Source organism: Sinocyclocheilus rhinocerous, unplaced genomic scaffold (assembly GCF_001515625.1).
Source record: "Sinocyclocheilus rhinocerous isolate Xijiao unplaced genomic scaffold, SAMN03320098_v1.1 scaffold2126, whole genome shotgun sequence".
Lineage (NCBI taxonomy): Eukaryota > Metazoa > Chordata > Actinopteri > Cypriniformes > Cyprinidae > Sinocyclocheilus > Sinocyclocheilus rhinocerous.
In genome coordinates this window covers 368,346-391,764 of record NW_015639773.1, presented here as the reverse complement: position 1 = coordinate 391,764, position 23,419 = coordinate 368,346, and the positions used below count along the sequence as shown (strand labels likewise).

The 23,419-nt window shown below is 36.0% G+C and overlaps 1 protein-coding gene and 2 pseudogenes across 3 annotated transcripts in view; 1 reads left to right on the top strand and 2 right to left on the bottom strand.

Moving 5' to 3' along the window:
• The window catches only part of LOC107751832 (Nance-Horan syndrome protein), a 95,944-nt gene extending 92,531 nt beyond the window's left edge, over positions 1–3,413 (top strand). For all 3 annotated transcript variants that reach the window (XM_016567603.1, XM_016567602.1, XM_016567604.1), the window contains 3 exons: positions 509–1,753; positions 1,856–1,979; positions 2,118–3,413. In XM_016567603.1, coding sequence (XP_016423089.1) covers positions 509–1,753; positions 1,856–1,979; positions 2,118–2,736 — 1,988 coding nt within the window. In that variant the 3' untranslated portion in view covers positions 2,737–3,413. The remainder of the gene's footprint in view (positions 1–508; positions 1,754–1,855; positions 1,980–2,117) is intronic.
• Positions 3,414–7,413: 4,000 nt separating this feature from the next.
• Positions 7,414–17,600, bottom strand: LOC107751846 (protein-glutamine gamma-glutamyltransferase K-like; annotated as a pseudogene).
• Positions 17,601–20,895: 3,295 nt separating this feature from the next.
• The window catches only part of LOC107751845 (cytochrome P450 2J6-like), a 19,042-nt pseudogene continuing 16,518 nt past the window's right edge, over positions 20,896–23,419 (bottom strand).

The following is a 23,419-nucleotide window of genomic DNA, read 5'->3' as shown; positions in this document are numbered from 1 at the left end:
TGTCAAATTCCAGCACAGCTACGGGTACCACTGTCATCGAATGCATTAAGTCACAGGAGAGCTCTGAATCCCAGACTTCCCAGTCAGGATCTAGGGCCACCACTCCTTCACTACCATCCGTGGAAAGTGAGTTTAGATTGCCTTCACCAGAAAAGCTGGTAGTTCTAGCATCACCTTCCAGTGGCTATTCAAGCCAGTCAGAGACACCAACATCATCTCTTCCGTTGGCTTTCTTCCCAAACGCTCACCCAATGTCCCCTAATGGTGGCAAAAGGAAACCCAAAGTCCCAGAGAGGAAGTCCTCACTTGCTTCTTTGCAGCAGTACTCATCCAAAAGAGACTTGGAATTGCCTGTCATACCCCCCTCCCACCTTGACCTAAGTGCCCTTCCCAATGTCAGCAAGCCTTCAATTCACAAAAACCAGATGCACATCCTCCACCAGAGCAAACAAAAGGCAGCAGCTTCAGCAGAAACCAAGCGTGAGAGTCTGGCAACTTCGGTTTCAAGATCCTTACAGATCATTGTCAAATTCCAGCACAGCTACGGGTACCACTGTCATCGAATGCATTAAGTCACAGGAGAGCTCTGAATCCCAGACTTCCCAGTCAGGATCTAGGGCCACCACTCCTTCACTACCATCCGTGGAAAGTGAGTTTAGATTGCCTTCACCAGAAAAGCTGGTAGTTCTAGCATCACCTTCCAGTGGCTATTCAAGCCAGTCAGAGACACCAACATCATCTCTTCCGTTGGCTTTCTTCCCAAACGCTCACCCAATGTCCCCTAATGGTGGCAAAAGGAAACCCAAAGTCCCAGAGAGGAAGTCCTCACTTGCTTCTTTGCAGCAGTACTCATCCAAAAGAGACTTGGAATTGCCTGTCATACCCCCCTCCCACCTTGACCTAAGTGCCCTTCCCAATGTCAGCAAGCCTTCAATTCACAAAAACCAGATGCACATCCTCCACCAGAGCAAACAAAAGGCAGCAGCTTCAGCAGAAACCAAGCGTGAGAGTCTGGCAACTTCGGTTTCAAGTGATGAGCTGGCAGTCACTAGTCCTTTGGCCATCACTCCTACGGTGCTTCGTTCAGTTCAGCTACGTTCAGTTGGCAAATCTGGAGAAGGGAGCCACGATCGGCCTATAACTGATATTTCCACTAGGCCTAAGTGTCCCACTGTGACTATCATTACCCCACCTACTCAGAATAAACTCCATGAAACTAGGAAGCCTCCACCCTATAGACCCCTTCTCAAAGAAACCTCCTCTCAGGATGATTGTGAATCACTGTTTACCCCAGTAGATGGACTAGCTGCTAAGAATATAGCAAGCCATTTTGGTGCAAGAAATAGATATGACCGATTAGCCCCATCACCTCTTTGGAACATGATTGCTTTTAAGGCCCAGTCTGAGCAGTTGAACATGGATGAAGTGACGTTTGAGAATTCTCAAGAAGTTGCAGAAGAGGTGAGCACCTCAAATAATTTATTTGCCCAGAGTAGTCTGGAATTAGAGCAAATTAAGCCATTGAAATCTCAGCCAAATGAGGGAAGCCTTGGTCAGAATGGTCTAGCAAAAAGGTCAGAAAGTCTTGACCAAGTGCCTGATACTGTCAAGCAAAGATCAGAGGCATTGCAAGCTTATCCAATCAGTGGTGCTGGAGAAGAATATGTAACATCAGGTGTTCCAACCAGAAGTGCCTCACAGGAACATGTAGAGGAAGGGTCAACACCAGACACGGAGGACTATTTTAGCAAAGGTTTGTTTGTGTAATATTTCTTTTATGATGTAAACTAACTGCCATTTTGTGTAATGTTTTAGACATGTTGAATTGGAATGAGCTTCAGAGTTTCTATTTCAGAGTCCACACCAAGCGATCCAACTGTGTCCCCTCTGACAGACGAATCCAAAACAGAGGACGATAGCGTTTTTCTTTCACCAAGTAAAAGTCGCACAACAGAAGATCTCTTTGCCATGATTCACAGGTGTGTTTCAAGTTTATCTGGTATATTTTTTTTATTATGGTATATTATGGTATATATTTTGGTGTATTGATGATCTGAAAAAGTACTGAAAATCGAAAAAATGCTTATTGTCTCTTGTTTTGTGTTTTGCCATCTCAGGTCAAAACGAAAAATGCTGGGCAGGAAAGATTCTGGAGAAATGTCCGTGCGGAGCCGTTTAGCCGTTGTTTCTGGGAATGGCTCTGCTACTGATCCTGCAACCTCGCCAAGCACCCCAAACATGCCTGCAAGTCCATCTACTCAAACTGGGGCTCAGAGAGCCCCAGGTTCAATTTACAGGAGTGCCAAAAAGTCCAGTACCTCGAATGAAGAGTTCAAATTGCTGCTGTTGAAAAAGGGAAGTCGGTCCGACTCCAGTTATCGCATGTCAGCTATAGAGATCCTAAAGAGCCCCAGTGCACCCAAAAGCCCCGGTGAGCTCCTGATGGAGGATTCTAGACCATTTGAGGAGCCGCTCTCTCCTTTACAGCAGCAACTTCCAGAGGGAACTCCCGAGCAAATGCACAGCCCCTTTCCAAAATCTTATGCTGAGGGCTTTTCCACAAAAGCTTTTCCCACATCTGCCTCAACTAGACAAGGCCGGTCAAGGATGCCACCAGCTGCAAATAGCAGCCGCTACAGTACACGCAGTCGGCTGTACACTGCCCCCATGCAGGCCATATCAGAAGGGGAAACAGAAAACTCAGATGGAAGCCCACACGATGACCGTTCCTCCTGAAAAATGAATCTTTGAATTTTAGCATCAGTCTATACACAATCTTTGACATCAAGTCAATAATGCTGGGCACTTGGCATACTCAATTCTGTTCTTAAGAAGACCGTGAACCGTAGACAAAACTATGTTATGTCTGTACTCTTTTGTATCAAGAAGATCAAAACATTCAGATAATGATTTTCAGTAGCGGTGTTCTAATAACTTCCATGAGCATATTTATTTTAGGTGTATCCTTTGTTTGTGTACCTTTCATTTTAGCATGAGAGTGGAGAAAACTACATGATAAAAATCCATCACTTTGTAATTATTCACAGTGAATCAATTGCGGATGCTTATTGTCACACACATTTAGCATAGTCTACAAAGATAAAAACAGTACTGTACTAGGGTAACTGTGAAAATGGGTCCAGATGGTGTTAAAAGAAGGGAAAATCTTTCTTGTAGCTTAAACACAAACTGATTATGGCAGACAGCTTGGGACAATCAAAGAGTGGCCTTTTGTATAGCTGTAGCATAAATGGGCTAAGAACTTTTGAGTTAGCCCGCAACTGGATCTTACTGGGCAAGAAATGTAGCTGTGTTGGAATATTCTGATGGCCAACCACTATTTTGCACTCCTTTTGGTACTGAGAAAATGTCTGAAATTTTAGAGAATTCTTACAAAAAATGGCAAATGAAAATAAATATTTATATATAGAATATGAATTTTTTTTTAAATAAGTATTTTTAATGAGATTAGCTTAAGAAAGTAACAGACTCTGGCAAATTGTGTCCTTATGTGGCATTTTTAAGATATTGAGCTTTTTAATGCGACATCTAATAATTTTAAAGCAATGATGCAATTAATGACCACATGATTCTTCCCTTTCATTCAATGTTTAGCTTTTTTAAAGCACATTTCTTTAAAAAATAAAAATTAACCCATTGTTTCTATATCAATAAATGGATCTAAGAAAAACAACGACAGCTACAACACGGGCACTAGATGTATTCTGTGAATACTGTACCAGTCGTTTCTGATATATTAATGATTCTGCTCATTGTGAAGTGATTTTTTTGTTATTGATCACTGATCCACACAGCAGGACTAATACTGTGCAAGCATTTTACAGCCAACTTGAAATTATGCCTCTGCCGCAGTAGTTGTAGCTTTTATATATTTCACTTTAATAGATCAAATTAACTGCATGCAATAAAACTTAAGAGAGGAGCAAATACTGGTACATCATTTTTTTAAGCGTATCAAGGAATTTGCCTCACCAAGATGTCAGATCTGTGAGGCCATGAGCTGTTTCTGGTCAAAAATCAGATTGAAACACTCTTGACAATCTTTTTCAAAAACATTTATATGTAGTAAACAGACTATGGCAGAATAATATTGTAGAAGGATAAGTAGAAGTTTTTAGAAGTGTGTCGTGGAAGTGCTTTTGGTCAGGAGGCTTTTGCAGTTTGTGTTGCTTTGGGTTTGAATTTGCGATGTTGATAGGGCAATGAGGAAAGTTACGAGAAGGACTTAAAGTTGGGTATAGTCCTTGAAACTGATGGAAAACATATTCTTTTCTCAATGCTGTTGCTGTTTGTAGCACAGACAGTAAAATATCCAAAGAAAGACTACAGAGATGTAGTGTCAAGTCGGATTGAGAGACAGAGCAAGTCTGAAGTAAGAGGGTTTGCATCTTGATAGTTATATAAAGACTTTCTTTTGCTGGAGCAACAAATAAATCTGTGTGTGTTGAGGATGTGCTGAAAAGGATGCAAAGGAAAGAGGTTGTAAAAAAAGGTTGCAAAAGACAAATGGACTTGGACTACTCTTTTGGTTATCGTTTTTCCCGGCTTCTTTTTTTAAATCAGTTTCCAAGAGCCACCTCATGTTTTTCATTTTGGTATTAAAGCGAAAGGATTATTAGTATCTAGCTGGCTTTTATGAAATATTGGGCTTTGATAAATTTATGACTGCAGATTTATTTATGGATTTATGGACTTATGTTTTTCTTTTCAGAGGTAAAGCTTTAGTGGGAAAACACTGGTTTTAAAAGACAGACGAATTTAATGCAGAAAATAAAACCACTTATAAATAATATAAAATATATTAATAGCATAAGCTACTCTGTTAACGATCCTTTGGTGTCCAGTAACGTATTTGGCATTTCTCTCCTTTGTACCATTGACCTTCTGGTGTGTTTGCAATTTACCTTGCTTGGTGAGATTTAGTCTTTGGATCATTTACAGGACCAGGTATTTGAGCTGTCCTCAACTATTTGATCACTAACAACTAACTAGCTTTGATGATACACAAAGGGGAAAACACACATTTACAAACCTGAGCAATATTAAATTTTTTTTGCGTATCTAAAAGGAGGTGAAGACTTTCACTATCTTTCTCCAAGACAGAGGATTTGCCTCACCAAGATGTCAGATCTGTGAGGCCATGAGCTGTTTCTGGTCAAAAATCAGATTGAAACACTCTTGACAATCTTTTTCAAAAACATTTATATGTAGTAAACAGACTATGGCAGAATAATATTGTAGAAGGATAAGTAGAAGTTTTTAGAAGTGTGTCGTGGAAGTGCTTTTGGTCAGGAGGCTTTTGCAGTTTGTGTTGCTTTGGGTTTGAATTTGCAATGTTGAGAGGGCAATGAGGAAAGTTACAAGAAGGACTTAAAGTTTGGTATCATCCTTGAAACTGATGGAAAACATATTCCTTTCTCAATGCTGTTGCTGTTTGTAGCACAGACAGTAAAATATCCAAAGAAAGACTACAGAGATGTAGTGTCAAGTCGGATTGAGAGACAGAGCAAGTCTGAAGTAAGAGGGTTTGCATCTTGATAGTTATATAAAGACTTTCTTTTGCTGGAGCAACAAATAAATCTGTGTGTGTTGAGGATGTGCTGAAAAGGATGCAAAGGAAAGAGGTTGTAAAAAAAGGTTGCAAAAGACAAATGGACTTGGACTACTCTTTTGGTTATCGTTTTTCCCGGCTTCTTTTTTTAAATCAGTTTCCAAGAGCCACCTCATGTTTTTCATTTTGGTATTAAAGCGAAAGGATTATTAGTATCTAGCTGGCTTTTATGAAATATTGGGCTTTGATAAATTTATGACTGCAGATTTATTTATGGATTTATGGACTTATGTTTTTCTTTTCAGAGGTAAAGCTTTAGTGGGAAAACACTGGTTTTAAAAGACAGACGAATTTAATGCAGACGATAAAACCACTTATAAATAATATTAAAAAATATGAATGGCATAAGCTACTCTGTTAATGATACTTTGAAACATAATGGTGTCCAGTGGTGTATTTGGTATTTCTCTCCTTTGTACCATTGACCTTCTGGTGTGTTTGCAATTTACCTTGCTTGGTGAGATTTAGTCTTTGGATCATTTACAGGACCAGGTATTTGAGCTGTCCTCAACTATTTGATCACTAACAACTAACTAGCTTTGATGATACACAAAGGGGAAAACACACATTTACAAACCTGAGCAATATTAAATTTTTTTTGCGTATCTAAAAGGAGGTGAAGACTTTCACTATCTTTCTCCAAGACAGAGGTAAACGATTTTGTAAGCTACCATTCCAACATTGTAAAGTCTAACCTTAAAATTTGCACTGATGTTTAGTATGTTGTGAAGGTTTTCACATTGTCTATTGCTGTACCTAAGGCTATTTAAACAGGAATAGTTAACACATAGCAAAAGCAATTATGAATTGAAATCTCATATTGTTAAAGTTAAAGCATGCTTGGTGAATGGTAACATGCAAAGATTTGTGTACCAAAGGATTTCAGAGTTGGACAAACACTTGCTGTACTGTACACACACAGTTACGTGATGTCTTTTCTGGTACTAGACTGAAGTCTTCAAGCAACTAAAATTATATATATATATTTTTTTTTGTACAAATTTGTAAATAGAATACCTTTTAAAATCGTTTCCAGGGTGTTTCTTATGTAACATGTTTTCAAAGTTTACATTAATTATAAGCGTTTGTATATTTTTGATTTGTGCAACACTTTGAGTCTTGTATTTATTTTTTAGTAAACTTTGTGGAAAGTCCCATTGTAAAATGTCTCTAAAACCGTTTGCCAGCTTGTCTGGCTGTTTAGTAAATGTGCATAGAAGAAGCCAATAAATGTGACTGCTTTAAACACTTAAACGTGTGTGTAAATGTTCATTTATAAAGATAGGTAATAATGCTGAATTGGGTGAAGCATGCTAAATTGTGTAACATTTTAAATCATAACATTATATGAAATATAAAGCTCAAGGATGCAATGGTTTTAATAGAGTTTGAGATGTTGTAGTGGAATAAAATAATGGCTTTTTGTTAGTGAAGTGTTAATGTGTAAACTAGAATATGAACACAGCAAGTACACCTGCTCCACTTTGACAGGTGTTTTCATAGTTTTTCGTTTTGAAACTAAACGCTATGGGTTTGGTTAATTAGAAAACTGAGAGCCACCAATGATGAAAATTAACAATTTTGCTTTTCCATTTCTCGATTGGCATAGATCTACAAGCACATGCTAACTGGGATAAGTACCTCGAAAAGCATCAATGTTTGCATTGCGTAGGTTAATTCAAACACATTCTGCCCTCAAACTGAAATACTGAAGCCGCAGTGCAGTTTTCAATGTTTTAAGAATGTAGATGTTTGCAATGATTCGATGAAGTGAAGGTTATTCAGTGATCTCTGACCAAGATGTTTGCGACTCCATGCACCTGAGTGAGCTGAGGACAGTCGAGTGTTGCTAGAAGTTTCTGTGGGCCGGACCTTTTGGGAACAACTGTCTCTGTCAGACACACTGAGGCTTGGTCTGAAATATCACTGAAAGAAAGTGTGGAAAAAAAAGGTTATTTAAAAAAACATAAATTTTAAAATTATTTTTAAAACATATATATTAGTAGTAAATGTATATATATATAAAACAACAAAATAATATATATTGAAAACCAATAATTTTATGTTATGTGTGTGTATATACATATATACAGTGCCTTGCGAAAGTATTCATACCCCTTCATTTGTTTTCATGTTTTGTTATGTTGCTGCCTTATGTTAAACTGCTTTAAATTACTTTTTTTTCCACATCAATCTACACTCCATACACCATAATGGTAATACAAAAAGAAAAAACAGGTTTTTAACATCTTTGCAAATTTATTAAAAATAAAAAATATTCCATTGCATAAGTATTCATACCCTTATTTGGGACAGTTGAAATTTAGCTCAGGAGCATTCATATTGCTTGTAGATGTTAGTACACTTCGAGTGAAGTTAACCTGTGGCAAATTCAATTCAATGGCTATGATTTGGAAATGCACACGTCTTAATAAAATGTCTAACAGCTGAAAATGCATATCAGAGCAAAAACCAAGCCCTGAGGTCAAAAGAACTGCCTGTAGAGCGCAGAAACAGGATTGCATCAAGCCAAACATCTGGGGAAGTGTTCAGAAAAAATTCTGCTTCACTGAAGGTTCACAGAAGCATGTAGTCTCTGTTACTCTTAATGGAAGACGTCTGAAACAACCAGGACTCTTCCTAGAGCTGGCCTCCTGGCCAAACTGAGCAGCTGATGGAGAAGGGCTTTGGTTAGCATGGTGACCAAGAACCTGATGGTCACTCTAGTTGAGCTCCATGATCATATGTGGAGATAGGAGAAACCTACAGAAGGACAAACATCACTGCAATACTCCACTGATCTGGGCTTTATGGTGGTGTGGCCAAACTCAATACTCTCTTCAGTGAAGACACATGAAAACACACTTGGACTTTGCAAAAAAAGCACCTACATTTGGTGTATGGAGTGTAGATTGATGTGGGAAAAAAAGTAATTTAAAGCAGTTTAACATAAGGCAGCAACAAAACAAAGCGTGAAAAAAATGAAGGGGTATGAATACTTACGCAAGGCACTGTATACACACACACACACACACATTGCATGTGTGTTATAATGTATATTATAGTCAATTATAATGTATACTATAGCCAAAATAAAATTTTTATAAAATATTTATGAGTAAAATAACACTTCCATGAACAGTGAATCAGAGTGTTTAATCAATTCAACAGAAACAGAATATTTGAACTGATTCACAAAAATTAAACAAACTTCAGAACTCCGTTTTGGCAACAGAAGCTTAAATCAGAGAAACCAGTAAAACATTTATGTCTTAATACTTTCATACTCACAAGCTACAAGAAAACAAAGGACTGTAAAACTAATTCAGTAAAATCATTGAGAACATTCAATACATCACTCAAACATAAGACAACAGACAACAATTTGACTGAATGAATGTCTTACCCATAGTCAATGGTTTTGACATGCTGCATTCCCAATCCCTCAATCCGGAATATGACGCTCTTCAGCACACGGGGCAGTGGGTTCTGGAACTTGATTTTGACTTTCAGATATCTGCCCAGCACAGCATCACACACAGGCTGAGAGAGAAAATAGCACACAAGCCACATTAATGCAATACAGCCACAATAGATAATATCATCACCAGGTGGAGTCTCAATATATGGCGAGTCATGTGAACTCACAGTGATGATGAGGTCTGGTGTGCGCAGTCTGAAGCTGAACTGTTTGGCCAGAGTTTGTTTAGTCTCAGTGACCCGTCCAGAAAGAGTGAGCATCAGCGCCGCAAGACCCACCAGATGCTCCTTATAGTCCTCATACTGCAGTGTCCACTCCAGAGACTGAACTGTACAGCCAAAAGATTCATACTACATGAACATTAAGACTCATTACAAGTCATCATTTAGAATGTACTATTATGTACTATACAAGTATACAACACTGTATCAGTGTTATTTCAGTATTATTACTATACTATTATAGTATTTATTAATATTTTGAACTATCTTTATTTTTATATTTTCAGTTTTTGCCATTTTTATTTGTTTTTTTAAATATTTTATTTACCTTTAACGCAGTCTGAAGCTGAACTGTTTGGCCAGAGTTTGTTTAGTCTCAGTGACCCGTCCAGAAAGAGTGAGCATCAGCGCCGCAAGACCCACCAGATGCTCCTTATAGTCCTCATACTGCAGTGTCCACTCCAGAGACTGAACTGTACAGCCAAAAGATTCATACTACATGAACATTAAGACTCATTACAAGTCATCATTTAGAATGTACTATTATGTACTATACAAGTATACAACACTGTATCAGTGTTATTTCAGTATTATTACTATACTATTATAGTATTTATTAATATTTTGAACTATCTTTATTTTTATATTTTCAGTTTTTGCCATTTTTATTTGTTTTTTTTAATATTTTATTTACCTTTAATTTTTAAATAATTTTAATACTTAAACGACGATTAGAAATGTTGATCTGGCAACTAACAGAAATGAGTTTGTTTAGTGTATGTTTTTCATCTAATATTTATATTTATATTTTATTATTATTAATAATAATAATAATAATTGTTTAAAAGTATAATTTGAATTGTTGAATTAAAATATAATTAAATTGGTTTAGGTTTGTTTGTTTATTTATCTATCATTATAGTATTGAATTACCTTTTATTTCTATATGTTCAGTTTTCAATTTAATTTTAGTTTAAGATTTAGTCATTTTGTTGTGTGCTTCTGTCATTTTTATTAGTATTTGTTAGTATTTTATTAGTATTTTAACTATAAATATTTCATATTTCTATTTAACTTAAATTTTTATTTCAATTTTAGTATTTTAGTAATTTTACCTTAAACTTATTTCAGTCAGTTGAAACATTTCTAATGGTAAGTGGTTATGTTTTTAATTATTATAATTATTATTAATTGTTTAAAAATGTCATCTCAGTTATTTAATTAAATTAAAATAGAATTAAATTTGTCTTATTTTCAAGTATACAACACTATAACAGTATTATTTTAGTATTTTTTATATACTATTATAGTATTTAGTAATATTTTGAATTCACTTTTATTATATTTTCATTTTAATTTTAGTTTATATTTTAGTAATTTTATTTTGTGAATTTGTCAATTCATTAGGTTTTGTTTTTTTTATATTTCTATATAGTTTTAATTAATTTTCATTTAAGTCATTTAATAATTTTAGTATTTCAACTTAAACCTATTCCAAGCTTTCTATGTTTTTCTATCTAAAATGTATATTTTATTTCAGCTTTATTTCAATTACCGAAAAGTATTTTTAATAGTTTTAGTTAACAATAAAGTTAATATTTCAAGTGTTGTTCTGCTGGTGAGTGGCTGTAGTTAAGCTTTATCCTTCTATCATCTCTCACCCTCATGAGGCTTGAGCTAGACGCTCCTCTGGTCTTTCTTCATGAAGGTCCTGTTGACTACAGTGTGGTACGAGGCTGACACCTGGCTGTAGAGATGGACACTGCGAGGTGAGCTGCTGTTGTTCTTCAGAATGATGGACAGCACAGCATCTTGACCAACACATGGTTCATTATCCTCCATAGGAACCTCAAGAGTCACATCACTGTCACCGGCGGGAGAGTAGGTGGATCATTTGGCGCCGTATCTACAGGCTGTTTCCACAGCGGTGCGCTCCTCCTCCGTACCTGAACAATGAAGTGGAAATCAGAGCGAAGGGATGATTAGAATGTTTTAGAAACCACAACTGTACATGTGTTTAAATGTATAGCTTTTAATCAATTAGTATGTTATGCTGTTGTAGGATATATGTGAAATACACAAAATGTTACTACTATTTTGGATGTTTTGATGTACAGCACATTGGTTGTTGTTATTTAATTGTGCTATATGAATAAATCTGACATTGAAATTAAATAAGTTAATCAAAGCGTGACGTGAAGTTTTTATGTTTTATATTTTGATGTCCAGCACATTAGTTGTTTTCTTAATTGTGCTATATGAATAAATTCGTCATAGAAATAAAATAAAATGAAATATAAAAAGTAAATAAGTTAACCAAAGCGTGATGTGAAGTTTTTATGTTTTATATTTTGATGTCCAGAGCGTTAGTTGTTTTCTTAATTGTGTTATATGAATAAATTTGTCATAGAAATAAAATGAAATGAAATGAAATAAAATAAAATATAATAAATTAAAAAGTAAATAAGTTAACCAAAGCGTGACGTAAAGTTTTAATAATGTTTTACGTTTTGACGTACAGCACATTGGTTGTTTTCTTAATTGTGCTATATGAATAGATTGACACTGAAATACCTAAAATAAAATAGCAATAAAAACAAATTAAATAAAAAATTACTTAAATAAATAAGTTAACTAAAGCGTGACATGAAGTTTTTGTTTTATATTTTGATGTACAACATATTTGTTGCTTTTAAATTGTCCTATATAAATAAATTTGATATTGACAAACCTAAAATAAAAATAAAATAAAATAAATACATAAAGTTAACTAAAGCTTGATGTGTAGTTTATATTATATTTGGATTTACACTTTTATTCCATTTTAACCTTTGATTATTTAGATAAAAAATAATCTGTATTTTTAAAATGAAGCTTTTCAAAAACATGTAAATGGTTTTGTCATGTGTAAGTGAAAATATCTCAACTGACACGACATTATTTAATGAGGAGTTTCACCTTCTGCATATTTGTAGGGGTGTGTGATGTCTACACGTTGATCTGAGCCGACAGCTTTGGTGCTGATGCAGTGACCTACAGCACTCTTGTCAACCCGAATCACAGCGAAGGTCCCGTTATTTTTGCGCTGCCAGTAGACTTTATCACTATTCACCTACAACAAAAAGAGCCAAATATTTAGTACTAACACCTACCATATTATAAATCTATGTAGTGAAATTGTGACAGATTTGTGATGAATTAGCATACTTCAGCGAAAACGAAGGTTGTGTCATATTTGAGGTAGACCTGTCCGCTGCGGACTGCAGCAACAGAGGTGGGGCCGCAGCGGAAGATGCCCTGGCTGGTTTCCTGAGGAGTGGAATCAACCACCTGCCAACCTCCAAAACCAGATGGCAGATCTGACCGAGTCATCCAGGCCTCATTCCACACGTGGAAGTTCCTACATATAGAAAAGCAGCAACTTTAATTACTAAAACAATAATGAAGTCACAACTTTTATGAAATCACAATTGTTTCCTGAGGTGGCCTGAACTTGCATGATGCTCTTCAGTATTGTAGAAAAAGGATGATTAATGCTAATGTTACATAAATCCGGGTTATTACTGTAACACAGTTCGTAGTCACGGGAAGAAGGAGGCGGGCACCGGCGGACATTTAAATGAACTTTAATAATAAAATAAACACAAAATAGCGCGACAGCCCCTCGCGGACGACTGTCGCGCACAAACGAAACCAAAACACAAAATAAAATCCAGGCCTGGTCCTCTCTCGTCCAACACGGTCGTCACTCCTCCCTTTTATCCTTCCGGAGCTCCTCCGTGAGACTCGAGACCGGTGAGTGGGTGCAGGTGTGGCTCATTAGCAATCACTCCACCGGCCTCGCTCCGTTCCCACGGCTCTCGGCCCCGCCCCCACTCGTCACAATTACCTACTAAAATTACTAAATTACTTACTAAAACTTAACTAAAACCATCAAAAAAAAAAAGTAGAATTAAACAAACACTTAATGTACCATACATTTAGGCAAATTAAATAATTAAAGGGATAGTTCACCCAAAAATGAAAATTACCCCATGATTTACTCACACTCAAGCCATCCTATATGACTTTCTTCTTCCAGACGAATCCAATCGAAGTTATATTAAAAAATGTCCTGGCTCTTCCAAGCATTATAATGGCACTGAACGGTGGTCGAGATTTTGAAGCTCAAAAAAGTGCATCCATCCATCATAAAAAGTACTTCACACAGCTTTGTTTATAGCAAAGGAAAAACAGTCTCCTTTTGGCTTATATCAAAATCCCCCAACATTTTTCTTTGCAAATCCTCATTTTGTACTTCTAATTCGTGACCGGTGTTTTGTTTTGCTCTCTCCTCTGCATTTCCGCGTTCGTCACTTCTCACTGGAGCTTACGCTACGCCTACGCCTACGTCATCCGCTGGAACGCCACTCTCTCGCATACGTGTGTAGGACAGTTAGCGGAAGCTAGAGATTACGGTTTACAAAGTTTTAAATATGTTTATTTTTCTTACAAACGCACCGCTTCGCTTCAGAAAGCCTTTATTAACACCCCGGAGCCGTGTGGAGCAATTTTTGGGGTTCAAAATCAAAACCATTCACTGCCATTATAAAGTTTGGAAGAGCCAGGACATTTTTTTTATATAACTCAGATTGTATTCGTCTGAAAAAAGAAAGTCATATACACCTAGGATGGTTTGAGAGTAAATCATGGGCTAATTTTCATTTTTGGGTGAACTATCCCTTTAAGGTAGAAAAACTCAAAGTAACATCTAGATGCAGTAAGCAGAAAGCTTAATGAGCAGATGTTCCCACTTATTTTTTGCAACTATTTGCTAACATTTCCTATTTTCACTTCGTTTAACTTGATGTGATAAAATAACTAAAACTTTGAACTGAAATTTGAGACTGGACGTGTGGGAATGCCGAAACACCGCAACACTGAGAAGAAGTGAGAGAAATGCTAACAAAATGTCCCAATTTCATTCCCAACATCTCTGGTCCCGTGTCCGTTCGGCATTAAATTGGGCATGCGATTTATATCCAGAGATTGTCTTACTATAGGGAGATGAGAGGGTCTGTAGGCCTATTTCTTACTATTGGAGAAAGCGTAACAGTCAACTTGGATCATGTGTGCCTTAATAACCAATCACATTACAGTCTTGACGTCACTGAATTTCCGTCAGAGTTGTGCGACACTCAGTCGCCGTTTACGGATACCATATGATTGAATGAGAAATGCCATAAGCTGTACCCCACCTGTTGCAAAAACTCAATGACTTCTCTTATAAAACCGCATTTTTTTCGGTGTAAAATCTAAAAATAGTTAAATCCAAAAGTATTGCTTAATTTAAAACATGTTGGAGATTAGCCGATAGGCTGTCGATTCATTAAATGATAAGCTGTTTCCTCTAAAAAGCTGTTTATTCAGCGTAGTGAAGCCTCTTTCATTGACATCCATTAGCCAGAGCTGGGTAGATTACTTACTAATTGTAGTCCGTTACTGATTCCAAATTACATGACAAAAATTGTAGTTAGTAACATTATCCATTACATTACACATTTTAGGTAATGTAATCAGACTACTTTTTGACTACTTTTAGATTACTTTTGACCTTACTCGTTTATCACATTGACTTAAATAAGACAATCTTGTACCATATTGATATAAAAATACAAAGAGTAAGAAAATGTATTCCATTTGTTGTAATTAACAACATGAAGTGCATTAAATATTATATTACATCAAGGTTTCCCAAAGTGGGGTTTGTGAAGGAACTGCAGGGGGTTCGTGAGTTTAATGAAAAGCTAACGATTTATTAAATCATAAAAAATAAAATAAAAATAAGTAATTTTAAAATAACATCAATCAAAATAAAACACAAAAAAATATATATTTTATTTGTTCACCTGCATGTCATGTGACCATTAACCAACGCCATGTAAATGTGATCATTATTAAAATATTTATTTTAAAATCTCATGAGTACTTCAAGTAAATATATTAGGTGAAAGAAGTTCAGATAACAAAAAAGTTTGGGAATGCATGCATTACATGTAAATAAGAAATAACGTAAATGTGTGCATGTTAATGTGTTTCAAAGACAAAAGCTTCCTAAATGACATTATAGTAATACATGGTTAAATAACCTACTGACTGATAATTCAAATAAAAATTAATGTGTTCATCAGTAGTTGATACAATGTCGAAACACTTCTTAAACCTGAAATATTTTTTGTAAATGCAGTGGTCAAATGCTGTGTGGCCACCTGACTAATGACTGATCTCTCTGTGTGAATGTCCACAAAAATGGAAGACTTTCTGAATGTATATAAGCAGAAGGCTATTTTAGAAAGGACATTTTAAAAGATGAAAAAGAGGAATTATAGGGAGAATCAGTAAATTATGAATAATTTATTGCTATTGTGTAAATATGTAATCCATAAAAAGTAACTGCAATCTGATTATTTAAAAATGTAATTTATTCTAATTACAAGTACTTCATTTTTGGAATCTGATTACGTAATCCAGATTACATGTAATCAGTTACTACCCAGCTCTGTCTATCACATATGCAGATTTTTATTTTTCTCACAAACATTCAGATATTAAAATTTAATAAAATGCCAACAATAAAAATAACTAGCTAGGTTGGCTGTTTGCCATAAAAGTCCATAGATATGATGCTCATGATTCAATTTGATTCACATTTTGGTACAATAATTGCTAGATATAAATGCATGAATAATGTTTTTGATTCCTCATATATTTTAGCTTACTCAATTTAAACGCTTCACTCTCTGTATTTGACAGTGGCACAATAAGAACTAAAGCAACGTTTTTACACTACTATATCACTCTCAATAATGCTCAATATCTTACTTGTGTTGGTGACTCCAGCAAAAACCCAGCACTGTCCAAATTTGGCAGGTATTCCTCCACTGTTGTGGTACTGTTTCAGGATGGCACTGCTGCCACTCCAAGCAGTAGGAGAAAGTCCTCCCTCACAGATCTTTTGCCAGTTACCCATCGTGCTCCACCATGATCATCGTTGGAATTAACCTAAACATTGACAATATTGTGTAATCTGCTTCACATCATCATAACTCATTGATCATGATTGATTTTCAGACTTACCATGGCAGATACCACCCTGAATACATTAATGGGGTCTCGCCATCCTGAGCAAGGACTGCCACTCTTCTCCAACACAAAGAAACATGCAGCCAAGACTCCTTCATCAAACTAAGAACCACAGATCAGAAATTAGAAAGACTGAAACAAACACATACAGAAAATTAAAGTTTGAAATGTTGTTTTGAAAATAAGGCTTGTAATATATCCCGATTAACAAGTTTCGGGTTCCCTGAATGGTCTATGAATATGAATTTTTGGGTCTCAGAATGTTTAGATTATGTGTGATGATAAATATATTGTAGAAACTTATTTTTCTGTAAAGCTGCTTTGCAACGATTTGTATTGTGAAAAGCGCTATACAAATAAACTTGAAATTAATTGAATTGATGGTTTTGAACAATGTTGCTTTTAACTCTAAAGTCTGAGAAGCTTTCTGCAACAACATTTCAATGTTACAACAGTAATCAGTTGACAAGTCATGTCTTGTATTGATCCACTGTTAAATTAATCGTTAACATTTACACATTTTGCAGTAACTTTTATTCAAAGCAACTTATACTGAATTGAAACTATGCATTTTTGAAATCCATGCATTCTCTGGGACTGGGAATCATACACTTGACATTACCAGGACATTATCCAGTAATTTTACAGATATTTCTGTTAACCCTAAAACAGGCAATATTTCAGTCCTGGGTTTATATATAATTTATTTTAAAATCTTACCATTTAAAATGTGAAAATCTTGATCAGTACAGCATTCTGTGCTGGATGTCTATATTTGTATGTTTGCATGTTTAATACCACAGAAATAATCCACTCACATCCACTGTGCATACTTTCAAAAGTTTTTATTTTTCTTTGTAAAACACTGTTCATTTTCCATTTTATTATGGGGGGAAAAAAGTAGTTTTAACTATACAGAAATAAACCATTCACTCATGTTTTCTTTTAATGCTTTTATTTTCCATTTGAGATTTCTTTATACTTTTAGCCTCATTTTTCTAGCTTCATTAAAAGATTAATCGCAAGGGTTCTTGCGAACAGGTACGGAGCACTTCACTTTGCTGCAGTCGTCCGACTTCACTCTTAAAGATGGGAAACGGCCGACTTTGCAGCAGTTGTTGATGGCTGACTTATTACAAGGCATAGTGTGAGCTGAAACAATAGAAAAGAGAGATCGTGAGAGGATGAATGGCAAGAAAAAAAAACAGTTTTTTGAATGCAATGATTATCGTTAAAAAAAAGTAATACATGACAAATTAAATACTCACATGTGTTCAGTCCTTTTCAGTCTTGATTTATTGTACACTAAGCAAGTCTTGCTAGTAGCAGCTCTTCTCTCGCTCTGATGTTTCTCTCCTCAGCAGCCGGTATATATTCACATCTTCATCTCCACCCGTCCACAGCTCAGAGCAGGAGAATGTGAGGAATTCTTCATTTCATGGGAGGGACTTTAGTGTTCATCATGAGTCTCACTGATTTAATTTTCAATACAGCATTAGTGCAATCTTTACAGCATTACATAAAGGAAAGTGGCATTTTTGCTCACAATGGGAAAGGAAGTTTAATGAGAAGTAATTAAAAACTGTTTAATGAATGGCACATGTGGAATCTTCATGTTATGCAATGGTTAATGCAGTAATCACTTAAATAATTGCATGTTTTCATACTATATAAAAAACAAAAACTACATATATTCTAGAATTTTTTCTTATGTAGAAAAAAAAAAAATCTAACTTATTTATAAGATTAGACTTTATCTACACTGTAAAAGTTTTTTTTTCAAAGTTGTAATAAAACATTTTATTTACAAGAAAAGTACATTTTACAAAAAAAATCAGAATTCTGAGTTTATATCTCGTAATTCTGTTTATATCGCAATTGTGAGAAACAAAGTCTGAATTCTGAGATAAAAAGTCACAATTACTTCCATATATTACGGTGTTTGCATCTCTTGTTTTTGTTTGTGCCATAAAGGATTTTTATAAGAGCTGCTGAGTTTGCCATTGTGAGTGATGATCACATATGCTTTATATCATGCTTGTCAGATTAGAGTCATGAAAACGAGAAGAAAGTTGTTAATTTGTCTGAATAATTCTATTCAAATAAGGTGACAAATGAGGTGTATGAGATGTAATGATATAGGATGTGAAATCTGAAATTACATACAGCAAGTGAATCAAATATGTAAATGAGTGAGACTCACTCTAAAACACTGAACCTGCCCTCTCATGAAAAATACAATTCTTGAGCTCTGAGCTGTGGACGGGGTGGAGATGAAGATGTGAATATATACCGGGCTGCTGAGGAGAGAAACATCAGAGGAAAAGAAGAGTGGCTTCCAGCAAGACTGAGTACAAAAACACAAGAGACGCAAATCATTATTCAAACTCCATCAGGAAAAAGGACTGAAAACATGTGAGTATTCAACTCCACTCAAGATAATCATTGCATTCAAAAAACTGTTTTTTTTTCTTGCCATTCATCCTCTCACGATCTCTCTTTTCTATTGTTTCAGCTCACACTATGCCTTGTAATAAGTCAGCCATCAACAACTGCTGCAAAGTCGGCCGTTTCCCATCTTTAAGAGTGAAGTCGGACGACTGCAGCAAAGTGAAGTGCTCCGTACCTGTTCGCAAGAACCCTTGCAGCTGTGTGACATGCTGTGGCCGTGAGGCTGTTGTCGTGCAGGATGACTGTAAATACAGTGGAGCGTGTGGAAAGCAGGTGTACGGCTGCGTCAAGCCGGTTTGTCAGCACAACCCTTGCAGCAACCTGACATCATGCCATGATCATGCGGTCAAGAGCGTCATCCAGGATAACTGTGAATCCTGGAGACATTGTGGAAATGAAGAGTTTGTCTCATTCCCTGTCAATAAGTGGAAGTGCGCGTGCTGCACACCGGGTTGTGATCAACTGCCATTGCAACTGACTGACAGAAAGCTGTGATTATGTTGGACTGAGTGGATTCAGTCCTCAGGTTCTTCTGTTATTGTTGAGTTTGATCATTTAATGAAGCTGGAAAAATGAGGCCAAAAGTACAAAGAAATAACAAGTGAAAAATAAAAACTTTTAAAAGTATGCACACGTGAGTGGATTATTTCTAGGCTACTACTAAACATGCAAACAAACAAATATAGACATCCAGCACAGAATGCAGTACTGATCAAGATTTGCACATTTTAAATAGTAAGATTTTAAAATAAATTATAAATAAACCCAGGACTGAAATATTCTATAAAACAAAATGTAAATGAACTTGTATGCAGTCTTTTTGATCTGAATGAGCTTCATTAGTTTAATATTTTAAAACAACCTTAACAACAACATTAGAGAAACATTAATACCACCCCGAAAACACCGTGTTTATACTGTACCTTATATACAGAACTTTCCAGATCAATGTTTAATTAGCTATCTGTGTCAGATATCAGCTAAATATCAACATGATATTCACTATTAACTGATTTGTGTATTTTTTAGGCGTTGGTGCGATCATTTGTCTTCGTGAAGTTGTGGGGCTGTCGGATGGCACTCATATATTTACTGACACTGAATATATGCATAAATCTGTCGACAAAAGTTTATGTATTTTATTAATACTTACATTTATTAGTTATACATTTATTTATCAATTATTAGTCACTATCTATCTATCTATCTATCTATCTATCTGCATAGGCCTACATAAAGTCAATGGCAATGGTGTGCGTCAGTTCAGTATTATTGTGTTGTCGACCTCTGGCGGGCAGTCAGTGAATTTCATCTGTTTAAATATTAGACATGTTTATTAGTATGTTACAGTTTACCTAAAGTTGTACATACATTCTAGAAAAATATTAGAGCTAAAACTATAAAATACCACAAACTGGAAGGACTAATGGAAGAACTGTATGTAGTGAAACACACCAACACACACACACAATTTAAAATTGTTGCATTTAAGCATATAGTCCAAACTGGTGTGTCTTTATTTGATAATCATCCTTGTCCTGCTTATTACAAGGCTGCTTATCGCAAACTAAACTCCGCCAGAGTGATACAAGAGCCTGTTTGGCATTTATTATAGGGTCATTTCTGCAGGTTGCTTGACAATACCTTTTTATCCCCTTATTTATAATTAAATTTAATTAAGCAAAACACTGTCCATTCTCCATTTAGATTGACAAAATAAAATGCATCAGTAAAACGTAAGTGTAATGTTTTGCTCTTTCTGGTCAGACTTGTTTACCGCAAGTAGCCTATGGTCCGTTTATTATGGGGGGGAAAAAGATAGTTTTAACTATACAGAAATAACCATTCACTCATGTTTTCTTTTAATGCTTTTATTTTCCATTTGAGATTTCTTTATACTTTTAGCCTCATTTTTCCAGCTTCATTAAATGATCAAACTCAACAATAACAGAAGAACCTGAGGACTGAATCCACTCAGTCCAACATAATCACAGCTTTCTGTCAGTCAGTTGCAATGGCAGTTGATCACAACCCGGTGTGCAGCACGCGCACTTCCACTTATTGACAGGGAATGAGACAAACTCTTCATTTCCACAATGTCTCCAGGATTCACAGTTATCCTGGATGACGCTCTTGACCGCATGATCATGGCATGATGTCAGGTTGCTGCAAGGGTTGTGCTGACAAACCGGCTTGACGCAGCCGTACACCTGCTTTCCACACGCTCCACTGTATTTACAGTCATCCTGCACGACAACAGCCTCACGGCCACAGCATGTCACACAGCTGCAAGGGTTCTTGCGAACAGGTACGGAGCACTTCACTTTGCTGCAGTCGTCCGACTTCACTCTTAAAGATGGGAAACGGCCGACTTTGCAGCAGTTGTTGATGGCTGACTTATTACAAGGCATAGTGTGAGCTGAAACAATAGAAAAGAGAGATCGTGAGAGGATGAATGGCAAGAAAAAACCTGATCAGCTTATTAAAAAGCAATGATTATCTTTAAAAAGTAAGAAATTACAAATTAAATACTTACACGTGTTCAGCCCTTTTCAGTCTTGATTTATTGTACACTAAGCAAGTCTTGCTGGAAGCAGCTCTTCTCTCGCTCTGATGTTTCTCTCCTCAGCAGCCGGTATATATTCACATCTTCATCTCCACCCGTCCACAGCTCAGAGCAGGAGAATGTGAGGAATTCTTCATTTCATGGGAGGGACTTTAGTGTTCATCATGAGTCTCACTGATTTAATTTTCAATACAGCATTACATAGAGGAAAGTGTCATTTTTGCTCACAATGGGAAAGGACGTTTAATGAGAAGTAATTAAAAACTGTTTAATGAATGGCACATGTGGAATCTTCATGTTATGCAATGGTTAATGCAGTAATCACTTAAATAATTGCATGTTTTCATACTATATAAAAAACAAAAACTACATATATTCTAGATTTTTTCTTATATGTAGAAAAAAACTCTTATTTATAAGATTAGACTTTAGAATCTACACTGTAAAAGTTTTTTTTTTTTCAAAGTTGTAAAAAAACATTTTATTTACAAGAAAAGTACATTTTACAAAAAAAGTCAGAATTCTGAGTTTATATCTCGTAATTCTGTTTATATCGCAATTGCGAAAAACAAAGTCTGAATTGTGAGATTAAAAAGTCGTAATTACTTCCATATAATACAGTATTTTTTTCTTATTAATTTCTTGTTTAATTCAGTGTGTACATTGCGGTTTCTTTGTTATTTGAGAAGTTTGTGATAGATCCACACAATACATATACACATCCTGACAGTTACACTTTTTCACACAGACACACGAAGCATGTCTATTTTTTTAATCTTTATTCCACACAGTTACTGCTTTCCTGCAATGTTGCATCTCTTATTTTTGTTTGTGCCATAAAGGATTTTTATAAGAGCTGCTGAGTTTGCCATTGTGAGTGATGATGACATATGCTTTATATCATGCTTGTCAGATTAGAGTCATGAAAACGAGAAGTTGTTAATTTGTCTGAATAATTCTCCTAGGTGACAAATGAGGTGTATGAGATGTAATGATATAGGATGTGAAATCTGAAATTACATACAGCAAGTGAATCAAATATGTAAATGAGTGAGACTCACTCTAAAACACTGAACCTGCCCTCTCATGAAAAATAAAATTCTTGAGCTCTGAGCTGTGGACGGGGTGGAGATGAAGATGTGAATATATACCGGGCTGCTGAGGAGAGAAACATCAGAGGAAAAGAAGAGTGGCTTCCAGCAAGACTGAGTACAAAAACACAGAGACGCAAATCATTATTCAAACTCCATCAGGAAAAAGGACTGAAAACATGTGAGTATTCAACTCCACTCAAGATAATCATTGCATTAAAAAACTGTTTTTTTTCTTGCCATTCATCCTCTCACGATCTCTCTTTTCTATTGTTTCAGCTCACACTATGCCTTGTAATAAGTCAGCCATCAACAACTGCTGCAAAGTCGGCCGTTTCCCATCTTTAAGAGTGAAGTCGGACGACTGCAGCAAAGTGAAGTGCTCCGTACCTGTTCGCAAGAACCCTTGCAGCTGTGTGACATGCTGTGGCCGTGAGGCTGTTGTCGTGCAGGATGACTGTAAATACAGTGGAGCGTGTGGAAAGCAGGTGTACGGCTGCGTCAAGCCGGTTTGTCAGCACAACCCTTGCAGCAACCTGACATCATGCCATGATCATGCGGTCAAGAGCGTCATCCAGGATAACTGTGAATCCTGGAGACGTGGAAATTAAGAGTTTGTCTCATTCCCTGTCAATAAGTGGAAGTGCGCGTGCTGCACACCGGGTTGTGATCATCTGCCATTGCAACTGACTGACAGAAAGCTGTGATTATGTTGGACTGAGAGGTTTCAGTCCTCAGGTTCTTCTGTCTAGAACTGAAATTAATCTTTTAATGAAGCTGGAAATTGAAACTCGAAGTATAAAGAAATCTCAAATGGAAAATAAAAGCATTAAAAGAAAACATGAGTGAATGGTT